Source organism: Raphanus sativus, chromosome 8, assembly GCF_000801105.2.
Source record: "Raphanus sativus cultivar WK10039 chromosome 8, ASM80110v3, whole genome shotgun sequence".
Lineage (NCBI taxonomy): Eukaryota > Viridiplantae > Streptophyta > Magnoliopsida > Brassicales > Brassicaceae > Raphanus > Raphanus sativus.
The window spans coordinates 20605542-20618685 of record NC_079518.1 but is presented as its reverse complement, the minus strand read 5'-3'; the positions used below and the strand labels follow the sequence as shown (position 1 = coordinate 20618685).

The window sequence follows — 13144 nt, the reverse complement described above, 5'->3', positions numbered from 1 at the left end:
GTGATTTTTCCGGCGACTCTCTCTTTGTTTACTAACGCTGTCTCAAACACAGGTAATGCTGCTCTTTCTGTTCTTCTGACTACCGGATTAGATATATGATATACTTCTTCCTACAGATCTTACTGTTGAGATAACTGCTTGAAGAGTACTGTCACTGACCCTGTTCAAGACAATAATCATGTTATGGCAACCATTAAGATGGACAAGTAAGTTACTTGAACTTTAGTAAGATTGGCAAGAATTTCTTACTTTATCTGCGTATTGTTTTAACCTAATAACTACATTTTGGTCACCAATATATGTACGTGTGTTATCAGTGACATGTCTGTGACTATGAGTCTCTTTGACTCTCAGGTTGTTAAGCGCCACAATCAACTAGAAATGAAGCGAGGTGACCCAAGGGTTGTGGTTGCAACCAGCGTCAACCCCAAGATTGTGGGAGGTAAGCAACCAAGCTGAAACCTACATGCCAGTTGTTTAGGGATGTTCACAGCATTAACCCTCTGTTCATCATGCAGCCCGTCTGTGTTAGATTGCCACCACCGGCACACACTTATACTTTGACAAGGAAACACCTGCAGGAGATTTTTTTTCTACAGGTAACATCTTGAGAATCGTTGTCTCTATACATTTACTAATTTGGTGAGATTCAAAATGTTTATAGCTAAGCCTAACAACTTTATCAATTATGCAGGTTGGTCGCGCAAGACAGGACTTGCACCAGCAGCTCCACTGCTAAGGGGCAATGCTAAGGTGGAATCTCTGAGCATAGCGGTGCTCAATGATTTTGTCATCGCTGCTCCCTCTCAGGCATGTTAACCAGAATTTAAATGTTTTAGTACTGAATGTGAAAGTTTCTGTGTAATTCTGATTCTCCGACAATGTAGGCAATTGATTTTATCTGTACCGATTCCTGCTCAAACTGTGCCAAGAAACTTTAGCTCCTTGACTCATCTTTCGCATGTGTTAGAAGTACAAACATTAAAATAACAAGCTCACAAATCTGGTATAGAAATTCAGCAATTACTTGACTAACAAGCTATTACTAAAACCATCCAAAAATTTAAAAAAAAATATCATTCAACAACCTAAGTTTCCATTACAAACAATATTTGGTACAAAAAAAGGTTCACACACGATTCACAAACCCAAACAATAACACCTTAACAAAGTATAAAACTCAAATCTTGAGCAGTTTTATGATACAATATAAGATTTGATTTATCAGACCGCAATGCAAAAATGAAGAGACAGACTAATGCAAAATCAAAAAAAAAAAACAAGTTTAAAGATTTGTCAAAACTTTTCACAGACCAGCAAATAGGATTTAAATAGACCAATACTTCTATTTCTTAAGCTCCATTCCATCTGGTCGAATGCTCTCCTCCACTTACCGAGTCTCAAGTCTCAAACTCTTTCCAGTTTGGATAGCAACGTCCTGTTCGACCCTTCCTGACAAACTGAAACCACCCAAAAAGCTATATCTTTAGTCAAAATAATAAATAAGTTCTGAAATCTAAAGACAGATTGATCAGCTCACAAATGGGATCGATGCGACCAGTGGCAGATGTATGGGTGTGTTATCTAACCATGTTAACAACCACTGAGGAGTGCCATATAAACAACATCAAGGATTGATGCGACCAGTGGCGGGGGTGCGGCTAAAGTTTCTTTGTGCGACCATGTGTATTTTGGAAACTGAAGTTTCTTTGCACCTTAAAAAAAGATTTGGTGATATGTTATACATTAATTAGTTTATTAACCCCTCTAAATTTGCTAAACATCTACTTGAGTCTTGAACCAATAATTTTTCCATTCCCCTTCATTCTCTAATATCTATTATTAAAATTATTCAGATATTATTTTTTTTTTCTTATTTTCAGAAGCTTTTTCTATTTTCTGCACTTTAAATACAGTTTTCCTTACATAAGCTTATAAATATTTAAAACATTTGTCATATTGTAAACATTATCTTTAGAAACTAATTAAATTTTTTTGTTTATTAATCATTTAAATGGATATATTTAATAAATTAAAATCAGTTTATAAAAAAACTATAACAATTAATAAATTTAAGAAACAAACTTCTTCATTGCCTACATTTATATGTATGCTAAATTATTATAATTCAAATGTGTATAAAATTAAAATATATAAAATAACTATTATAACTTCCCGCCCGTAGGGACGGGCCGACCCTAGTTTATTATAAATGAGAGTAATTTATGAAAACCAATGTTCAAAACAAAAGAAAAGAGTAATGGCCCTAGATATAGGAAGTGATGGGAAGTTATAATAATAACTGGAAATTATGGTGATAGCTATATTTATATGTGAATAATGACAGTTAGTTAGTAAAATGTGAAAAATATAATTGGACCAAATGTTTATCAATAAGTTACACTGCTAATTTAATAGTATTGATCAAACGGCATTAAATTATAAAGTAAATATTTTAACTTTTCATTTTGGATATAAAGACATACGAGATGAATTGGTATCCGAGCTGAATTCTCCCAGTTCAGAGAGACAAAACTAAATAGAAATAACAACATGTTTTAAGAAATGGAGTAAGGAGAGAAAAACGTTTGTATTCTACAAAACTAGTTGGTTACAGTTCGTAATTTCAAAAAAAAAAAAATTACCCTCATCAGTGTAATTATATTTAACTTGTCTCTCTAATCATGATGCATTTCCAGACTTAACGTCATAACTAGATCTTGATCCGCGCTTTGGAAGCGCGGAATATTTTACGATGAAAAATTTTACTAATAACTTAACAAATATTTTGGTAATTTTTAAAAGTGTGTATTTAAAATATTTTTGCATTTAAATCAGTGTTTTTAAATTTAACCCGATTGTGATTATACCGGTTAATTCGGAGATATAACAATTCAATTTAGGTTTTTAAAATATTCATATTAAAAAAATTACTAAAACCCGAGACTAACCGATAGAACTGTTGGATGACCGATATGTAATCTAATTTGATTTAAATTGTAATAATTTCATAATTTGTAATCTTATACTCCAAATTTTAAAGTTCATTATTTTACATTTTATGAAATTATGACGTTTCTACAAAATTTTAAAAAGAAAATGATAGATATAACATAACTAAGATTAGTTATTGTATTGTTTAGAAACATTGATAGTAGTATAAAAAATATATTGTTTGGAAACATTGATAGTAGTATAAAGAAATAAATATATTGTTTGAAAACATAAATAGTAGTATAAAGGAATAAACATTAATGACTTAATGTAAGTTTAACTATAAAGTATAAAGGTGTATTTAATTTAAAAATTTACAAAATAAATGTTAGGTCCAATAAAATGTTTCTGTTTTAATAAGATAGATTTACAAATTACAACAAATCAGCATAATTTAATCACACAAAACATTTGTCTGTCAACAAGTAACCGTTATGCAGAGATAACAATAAAAAAACAAAATAAAGAAATCACGATTTCAAAATTTGAATATCGTAACGCCAAAAGCTTCAATAACTCTTCTTCTTCTTAAAACTCACATCACACATCTGATACCTCCTCCTCTAACCCCAAAACAAAACAAAAATGGCGTCTCTCGCACCAGGCATCCTATTGAAACTCCTCCAATCAATGAACTCCAACACTCGCCCTACCGGAGACCACAGATCCGCCATCCTCCAAGTCACCGGAATCGTACCCGCCCTCGCCGGGTCCGATCTACGCCCTAACCAAGGCTTCTACGTCCAGATCTCCGACTCTCTCAACTCCACCTACGTCTGCCTCTCCGAGCGCGACACAGATCTCATCCTCACCAACCGTCTCCAGCTCGGCCAGTTCATCTACCTCGAACGCCTCGAATTCTCCACTCCTCTCCCGCGCGCCGCCGAAATCCGCCCCGTCGCCGGCGGCCGTCAAGCCTTCGTCGGAACTCCCGAGCCGCTGATCGCACGCGGATCCAAGCGAGATTTCGTCATCCAGCCTGTCCCCGCTTCTGACTACTCCCTCGACCCAATCGCTGTTTACTTAAACAACAAACGACTCAACGACTATGACGATGATGACGTGGCAGCGGCGGTTACGAAAGAGAGGCCAGCTGTTTACTTGAACAACAAACGACTAGATAACTATGACGATGACGTGGCAGCGGCGGTTACGAAAGAGAGGCCAGCTGTTTACTTAAACAACAAACGACTAGATAACTATGACGATGATGACGTGGCGGGGGCCGTTACGAAAGAGAGACCAGCGCTTGCTCCTGTGAACCAAAACCGCAATGAGAGAACTAAGCAGACGCCGCAGAGATTCTCCTCACCAGCTTCGGCTAAGCAGCGGTCAGTCTCAGCTGGGAAGAAGAAGAACATCTCTGTAGAAAGAGATCCATCTCCTGCGGTTTCCGCAAAAGGGAGGAGATCCGCGTCTCCGGTTCCGTCGAAATGCGTAGTGCCGAGCCTTGCGGCGGCGCGTGAGGAGAATAGGAAGGTTGCTAGAGAGGCAGCCATCGTTGTGCCGTCAAGATACAGGCAACCGTCACCTAACGGAAGGAAGGTGATACCATCTCCTAGTGGAAGGAGACTGTCGATTTCGCCGGGGAGGAGGCTTTCAAGTGGTTTGAAAATGTCTCCCATGGTTGGAGATTCTTCGGGAAGAAGAAGATGGCGGCAATTGCTGCGGGGATTTCCAAAGTGTCTGAGGCTCTTGTCGGATCTACAGCTAAGAATGGTAACCGAAAGAACTGGGATGAACCTGATGGAAGTGTTCAATCTGAGCACAAGGAGAAGAGGAAGACTGATCTTCAAGGGATTTTGCGTACTCAGGTAACAAAGTGGAATAAAGTTTGATACTTGTGTTTTGTGTGATGAACTGAAATTGAGAATGTACGATTGTTTCAGGCTGCTATGACGAGACGTCTTAGTGATGCAAATAGGCGAAAGAGTGATTCTTCAGCATGTGAAGAGAAAGCCAAGTCTTGTTCATCTGCGAGTAGTTTAGTGGAAGAAGAAGTCTCAGCTTTTGAAGGACTTGGGATCACTTATCATGATAGGAAATGGACGGATGGTAGTGTTCCACTGGATAGCATCTCAGGGGACCTCGCTAGACTTGCAAAGGTGAAAGACGCTGAGACTAAAGACACTTGAGTTTATGTATCCTCTCATGCGATTGTATATTTGATTTATTTAACAGGAAGCTTTGCAAAGAAGAAACTTTGCTGCTAAAGCTGCGGCTCGTGCATTGGAGGAGGCTAATGCCAATGAGTGCATTATTAGATGTTTAAGGTAAAAAAGAAAAATTGAAAAACTTTTGGCAATCAACTTTCATTTGGTCTTTGACACACCATTTTGTGGTGGATATTACAGTAAATTCGCTGAGCTTTCTTCAGCCTCCAAACAGGAGAATCCATTGCGAATCATCAACAAGTTTTTGACAATCTATGGAGATGTTACGAAATACAGTCAGATTGTTTCTGAAGATAGTTTTCGGTCTTCATCTGATCAACGAAGTCCAGTCTCTCTTTGGGTTGAAGCTGCATTAGCAACTAACCTCGAGGTGGTCTCACTGGTCAAAAGCCAGAACAGCCTAGAATCACCATCTTCAGTGAAGAAACAAACGCCTACTCGCCTCTCTCCCGGACCTTCTACAAAGACAGGTTTGTTCTTCAACTGAAACAAAATTTTCATCTCTTCATTCAACAGAGTAAAATATTTTATTTTAAAAAAAACTTGTAACTGTGGTGGTTTCAGACAACATTGTTGGGATGTGGACAGACAAAGATGGCATGAACGAGACAGCTAAATTCGCAGTGAGCGTACGATCTGAGATGCAAACGTGGTTCATTGGGTTCGTGGAAGAGTCGTTAGACAACAAAAATGCGCGGCCTTTAGACGGTAGTTCCATAGCTGCAGTTCTGTCTCAGCTGAAACAAGTCAACGAGTGGTTGGACCGTGTCGTGTCTGACCAAGAAAACCAGATCCCAACAATGCATTTAACGGACAAGATTGAACGACTGAAACGCAAAATCTATGGATTCGTAATCCACCACGTCGGTTCTACTTTTGACAACTCTGCTTCTTCTTGATTCTTTCTTTAATCTTTCGCTTTTGTCCTCAAGATAACGTGAGGCTTAAGATCATTGGTTCGTAGATCATATGATTTTATCCTTAGATTATTTTTGCTTGAATTGTTTTTTGTTACTCAAATCCAAAGGCAAACACAGACGTGGTAAAGGTTTCACAGCTGTGAGTTCCGCCACCTGGGTTTGAATCCCGGTCACTGGAGAATTAACATTTCGGCATCGTCAGGGACAGAGGACCGACATGTAACAACACGTGACTAGTCTGGACCACTTCTGTGGGGTCATGATATCTCTGTATAATTTAAAAAAAAATAGTTATAATTAAAAAAGAAAAAAAAAATAGATAGTGACCTTAAGAGACATGCTTTTGATCACAACTTTCTGTTCAACTGACTCATCAATAGCCAGTCCTCTAAAAGCTATATAGAGGACTGAACTTTTGGCCTGGAGCGGAGGAGTCTCATCGTCAGTTTCTATAGCACCTTCACAAGCTCCAGACTGGAGACTTTCTCCTGCAAAAAAAGAAAAGGGGATACTTATGAAACGAATCATTATAGTGCAAAAAAAAAAGAAAAAAAAAAGACTTGCCTATGAAAAGTTCCCATAGTTCCCATTTTCAATGCAAAGAACAAGCATGAGGTGGGACGTGCTTGTTCTTCCAGGATAGGCCGGCACGAGGTGGGACGTCCATAAATGGCTATAGGTCTTACGTCTAGGTTGATTGGAGTCAGTTTGCTCTGGTTGTGTTTGTCGAGTCAGACTATTCTATTAATGAGTGTTGTGTAGGAATGACTGAGTTCATTGTATTAATTGACAGCTAGGTTGCTAGAAATGATGTTATGAAATTTTTTATTATGCATTGTTGATTGTAGTGGCTAGTCAGTCCTGGTTCCCGCATAGAGTAATGTAGAGTGTCTTGCGGGCAGGCTGGTCTAGAGTCACTTCACTGAGTAACCCAATACTCAGACCCTCTCTTTCCATTCCCTGTGCGCAGGACTGTAAGTAGAAGTATATGGATACGAGTGGATCGGAATTTCAAAGAAAGCAATGCGACCGTCGACTCTTGGGACCAGTAACTGACACAGCGGGTTGCCTATAAGGGTATAAGCGTGTCTATAACTCCCTTTCGATAACCCCGGTCGGTATCGAGGGGAAGCGGATGTTACAATTGGTATCAGAGCCTGGTTAAGACCCCTTAGTGCTATCCTAAGGGGTCGGCATTTCCAAAGTTTTTCAAAACCTTATTTTAAAAGAAAAGAGTTTGCGAAAGTTTTGATGCTTGAGAAAGTTGTGTGATGTTTTCAAAAACCACCCATTATATCTATACTTCTATTATGGTTCTTGTCGGATCTTTACTTGCATGATGTCTTCGCCAGCCAGTGGTGACCATGGTGACAGCCGTGAGCGTAGTGGACCAGAAAAGCCGGCCCAGATCGACCCCTGGACTCCGCGCAGCGTAGCAGGAAGAATGGTACCTCGGTGGGGACCTCCAATGCGGACGTTCGAGCGCCGGACTATGCAGTGTGAATGGGTGGAGGATCTGATGCGTGGGGATATTCGGTATGCTCGAGCATCGACTGAGTACCAGTCGGGAGAAATTTCGGGTAAGCGAGGACGGGGTCGGTCAAGGAAAGAAAAACCAGTGTCAGATATGGAGTGGGTTTCTGAGCCGCTTGTTGAAGAGCCTTCTAAGAAGAAGCGGGGACATCCGCGCAAGTTTTCAGCCCCGAGGAGAGACGCCTTCGTAGAAAGTCAGGAACCTGGTAGTTGTGATGTACCAGTCCAGACGGAAAAGAAACCACGAACTGTAAGAGATTACCTGAAGGAGTTCATGGATACGGCCAAGAAGTGCAAGTCGAAGCCAGCCGAGGAGTGGTGCCAGTTGTTCATGACAGGGCTCCGCAAGGACATTCAGGACGAGCTTGAGGGTGCCATGGCCCCGTTGGAATTTGCACTAGTAAAAATGGTAGCAGGGCAAGCAATAGCCGCAGAGGAGTGCTTCGCAAAGATGGGCAAAGAGGACCAAGATGCACGCTTCTTCGAGTCAGATGAGGACGCGGAGACGGACGACGACCCGGTGCCTGCAGCTAGGAGTGCCAGTGCGGTTGGTCCTGGATCCGAGGCCGACCGTGCTTCTCCACATCATGGTGGCTAGCTGAGGCCATTTGATCATTTCGTAGGAGTAGGACTCGCGCTTTTGTTTGATTGAGTTATTTATTATTGTTGGCTTTGGTGTTTTCCATTTCTATGGGCATTCTGTGTTTGTACAGATGTCTTGAGCTTTTCTAAACGATTGTAGTCCTACTCCATTCTATTTATCAAATTCGTTTGTTGGTTTTAAAGACCCTGAGCAAAGTGTTAGTGACTGGTTTGTTTCCTGGGGGTGATGTGTGATTATGTGGGTGTATTTCCGATCCGGACGAATGAGTTTAAGCCGGGAATTCGACCAGTCATGGGGAACAAGGTGTTACCTTTAGTGTTCTGACATAGATTCTGAGTTGAAGCATGTTAGTCGAGGACGATTTTATTAGTGAATCTGTATGGAGTTGACACAAAAGTTATATGTACCATATGGAAATGGGATCGTCAAGACGGACAGACAGACCTGAGTAGCAAGCTTATGTGCTGCAATAGGAAGAAGGTGGAGGGTACATATACTGCTGATGAATGCTTGCGCAATCTTACAACCTATTGGACTTCTGGAGGTACTTGTACAAGGAAAGTAAGATAGATCGTTTAAGAACCTTTTATGCTTGATCGAAGTGGGGGAGAACTAAGGACAAAGCAAAGAAGATCTATGGAACCTCGAAGCAAGTAATACCGTCTGAAGTGACCTGGGAATAGTATAAAGCCGCAACGAGATAGTACCGAGGGATATCCTGGATTGCAGAAACCGTTGGAAGACGACGATGCTTAGTTGACCGCTTGGATAAGGGATGTTAAGAAATGGAGACCCGCACGCGGAATTCGGGGACGAATTCCATTTAAGTGGGGGAGTTTGTAACATCCCTATTCCGGGCTTGATTTTTTTTTAAAGAGAGTATGGGCTTCTCTACGGCCCGTTTGTGAAAAACCTAGGGTTCTCTGCAGTTCCCTATAAATAGAACTGCAGCCCCCTTCTCTTCTCCCCATCAGAAACAGAAGCGAAGCTCTGCAGAGATTCCCGGAGACTGGAAGCCCTAGCCGTCAAGCTCTCTCCCCTGCGCCGCCGTCTCTCTCTTCTCTCCTTTCTCTCTCCTTCCGCGTGATCTCTCTCTCCCTCTCCTCGCGATCTCTCCTCTCTCTAACCTCGGCGCCTTCTCTCTCTCTCCTTGCCGGCGTCGGATTGGTGGTGGTGGTGGTGAAAGCCGTGTGGCGTGGTGGTGTGGTGGTGATCAGATCAGAATCCGTTTTCCCCTTTGTCTCTTGTTCCAGATTCAGATCTAGGTTAAGGTGAGGTGATCCGAACCCAGTCTCTTTCAAGTTCTTTATATTATCCTTGGTTGATCTAGATCTGGTCAGTCATTGTTTGTGAGTTAAGTTGGTAGATCATGTTGGATACTAGGTTGTTAGGTGCATGAATCATGCTGCATAAGAACCTTCACACTGTTTAAAAGGGACATTAATGGACTGTCTTGTGTTAATGTGGTTATTGTTTGTGATGTTTGAGTGTATGCTTGCTTGGTCCCATGTGGTGGTAGAGAATTCCTTAGCATCATGTTTAGTGATTGTTCATATTACTCTTGTGCTAAGTGACTTGTGTGGGACACCGAGAACGGGTGGCGTCTTGAGTATGAGTAAAAGTCTAAGTGCAAGTGGTTTGAGTATGTGAAAGTGGAAGTAAAAGTATGAGTTAAAGAATGTGAATGTGAAAGTGGAAGTGTCAATGAACCTTGTTTGTAGTCCTGCTTGGACAACCAAGAACGGGTGTGCGTCTAGAGTCTAGGACCCGTGGGACAGTAGCCTAACAAGAGGTACCCACGGGAAGTGTTGTGATGTGAAAGATACCGCGCGAGGGCGGGATACAAATAAGAAAAAGTGTAGGCGCCATAGGATCGAGTCAAGCCGAAAAATGGCTGTGTCTGGCTATGAATGACCGGGGGCAGACAGAGCCAGTGGGCCAACGTGCTGCAATCCGGGTAGCCTTTTGGATGCTGGAGAGGGGGACGGATTTCCCGAGAGAGGGCGCCCCTTCCATGATAGGCCGGCACGAGGTGGGACGTCCGTAAATGGCTATAGGTCCTACGTCTAGGTTGATTGGAGTCAGTTTGCTCTGGTTGTGTTTGTCGAGTGAGACTATTCTATTAATGAGTGTTGTGTAGGAATGACTGAGTTCGTTGTATTAATTGACAGCTAGGTTGCTAGAAATGATGTTGTTATGAAATGTTTTATTATGCATTGTTGATTGTAGTAGCTAGTCAGTTCTGGTTCTCGCATAGAGTAATGTAGAGTGTCTTACGGACAGGCTGGTCTAGAGTCACTTCACTGAGTAACCCAATACTCGGACCCTCCCTTTCCATTCCCTGTGCGCAGGACTGTAAGTAGAAGTATATGGATACGGGTGGATCGGAATTTCAAAGAAAGCAATGCGACCGTCGACTCTTGGGACCAGTAACTGACACGGCGGGTTGCCTATAAAAGTATAATCGTGTCTATAACTCCCTTTCGATAACCCCGGTCGGTATCGGGGGAAAGCGGATGTTACACCAGTAGTCATCCAAAGACGCCATTATCTCAAAAATTCTGGAATCAATGGAAGCGGCTGTAGAGGTATGTTTTTCTATATATACAAATATATATATATAGAGAGAGAGATAGGTTATTCTCTGATAGTTTTCTTTATTGGACTTTAGTTATACTTTTTGTAGAAATTTTCCTTTTTAAAATATCATAAACAAAAAAGATCTAAAAATAGTTTAGTTAATACTAATTTACTTTACTAAAATCCTAAGGAATATATAATTGTAAACATTATATTTAGTTTGGTTCTTCAGAGCTGCTAATTGATATGATTAAATATATCTAGTGAGAATTATAAAATTAATAAAAATTTATGATAAAAAATATATATTGATAACAATTTATTTTTTCTGAAATTCTAAAAATAAGATAACTATAATAGGTTATATGACCGATTTTTCTTTTATAAAATTTTAAACAAAAATATAAAAGAGTATTTAATATTATTTTTTATTTTTAATTGTAAATAAAAAGGAGATTTATAAAATAAAATGTTTTCCTTTTTAAAATATCCTAGCAAAATAAACATTTTAAAACTTATTTAGTAAAGCATTAAGTTAGTACACAAGAATGTGTGGTAATGATATAGTTAGTTCTCCTTAATATGTGGGGCTACTCAATGAGTGCTTGCTTTAAGACTAATAATTTAATGTGATAATCATCAGATAATGCGCTTTTGTCTAGTTCCGGAAGCCGGAAGGAAGGGCTCCGAGGGTATTTTCGACTTTCAAAGCAAACAGCTTCGGATCTTATAGTCACACGTATGAAGGATGAACCAACACCATTGATCCCTCGACACGTGTTTTCCGATCGTTGTAATGACCACAAAAGGCACGCGTGCGTCGTCGTCGCATATCTCTGAGACTTAATTACCGTATCTATTATATTAAAACAGAAGTCACAACTTCATTTCATATGTGATTTTTTAAGTTAGACCATTTTTAATTTTTTTATTAAATGTAATTTAATAAAAATAATAATGTAAAGAATCTTTAAACTACTATAATCATGATATCTTTTGATATCATAATATTTTTTGATATCTTTTCATTTAAAATTTAATAATATACTAGATTTAATTGTTTTACATTTTTTTATAAATTTAATTTTTATATTTATGTTTTTATTTAAGTTCTTTTTTCATTATATAATATCAATATACTAAAACAGGAATATGACCTATTGATATATGTGTGGTCAAATTACTTTACGATAATTATTAAAACCTCTTATTAATTATTTAAAAGAAATATTATACAAAGAAAAATATAAATATGATTAAAAACATAAATATAAAAATTAAATTTCTAAAATATGTAAAACAAAAAATATACCAGCTCTTTTAAAGGCAAATCTGAATCTAGTCAATACTATTAAAATAGAAACATAACATATTGATATATGTATGGTCAAACTATTTTAATACAATGATTAAAACCTCCTATTAATTATTTAAGAGAAATGTTATACAATGAAAAACACAAATATGACTAAAACATATAAATATAAAAATTAAAATTTTAAAAGAATATAAAACTAAAAATATAAAAGGGCGGGTCCAAATGTAGAAATCTATTTAAAACCCGTTAAACTAAAATCTGTAGAATATCGGATCATGATCATAATTTTTAATTTTAATTTTAGTTGTTTAGTTTTAGTTTTAATTTTATTTTTTAAAGAAACATAATTTTTATGTTTGTGTGTTAGTATAATCATATTCTGTATGATATGAATTTAATAGAATAGATAAGTTTTGTAAGTATGTACATGTATCATATGGTAAGGCTTGGTCCTTTTGTCAATATTCAGTCCAAATTATTTGTTATTTTTATTTGAACATAAAAACAGGAACATAGGGAAGTTACGAACGGTTAACAATATTCGAAGCCCAAATTATTGATATCACTCAAATTACCCTAAAAAGTGAATTACTCTCTCAAATAAGAGGTTCAGATGCAGTACTTAGGGATCGAATACACAAGGACTCTAGGATTACTTGAAGGCTTAATTAAATAGAAATAAAGATAGACTTAAGGTTTTATATGTTTTAAAGCAGTAAATATTAATGTGAACAAGGGAGTTGTTCAGTAACTGAAGTGAAGGTTGTTTCTAAATGAGGATAATAGCTAGATTCAGGTATTTCTCGGGCATGAATTTATGCAGTTTGAAAGTGACATTAGGGCTTTAGTACTTGAACTCAATCAATTGGTACGGCCAGTAGGGTCCCCTTTACTAGATCCCGGATCTCAACTGTCGTTTGTTGATCTCGGAAAAGAGTCGATCGATATGACTTTTGTCTAATCGATCGATACACCTTTCATACAATCGATCGCTACAACGATGGTTGTATCGATCGATGGT

General features: G+C 38.6%; 1 protein-coding gene, 1 long non-coding RNA gene and 1 other non-coding gene across 3 annotated transcripts; all 3 read left to right on the top strand.

The window, feature by feature from the left end:
• Nucleotides 1-584, top strand: LOC130498675 (uncharacterized). Its single transcript, XR_008937619.1, has 3 exons — nucleotides 1-206; nucleotides 355-442; nucleotides 519-584. It is a non-coding gene; the product is annotated as an uncharacterized LOC130498675 (long non-coding RNA).
• A 2851-nt stretch (nucleotides 585-3435) lies between these two features.
• On the top strand, nucleotides 3436-6174 carry LOC108820207 (uncharacterized). The gene is made up of 5 exons (XR_008937203.1): nucleotides 3436-4808; nucleotides 4884-5099; nucleotides 5176-5267; nucleotides 5349-5638; nucleotides 5733-6174. It is a non-coding gene; the product is annotated as an uncharacterized LOC108820207 (transcript).
• Nucleotides 6175-6326: 152 nt separating this feature from the next.
• Nucleotides 6327-11825, top strand: LOC108822033 (uncharacterized). Its single transcript, XM_056991546.1, has 2 exons — nucleotides 6327-10813; nucleotides 11449-11825. The coding sequence occupies exon 1, from the start codon at nucleotides 7425-7427 to the stop codon at nucleotides 8217-8219; it is 795 nt and encodes a 264-aa protein (XP_056847526.1). The 5' UTR covers nucleotides 6327-7424; the 3' UTR covers nucleotides 8220-10813; nucleotides 11449-11825.
• Nucleotides 11826-13144: the final 1319 nt, after the last annotated feature.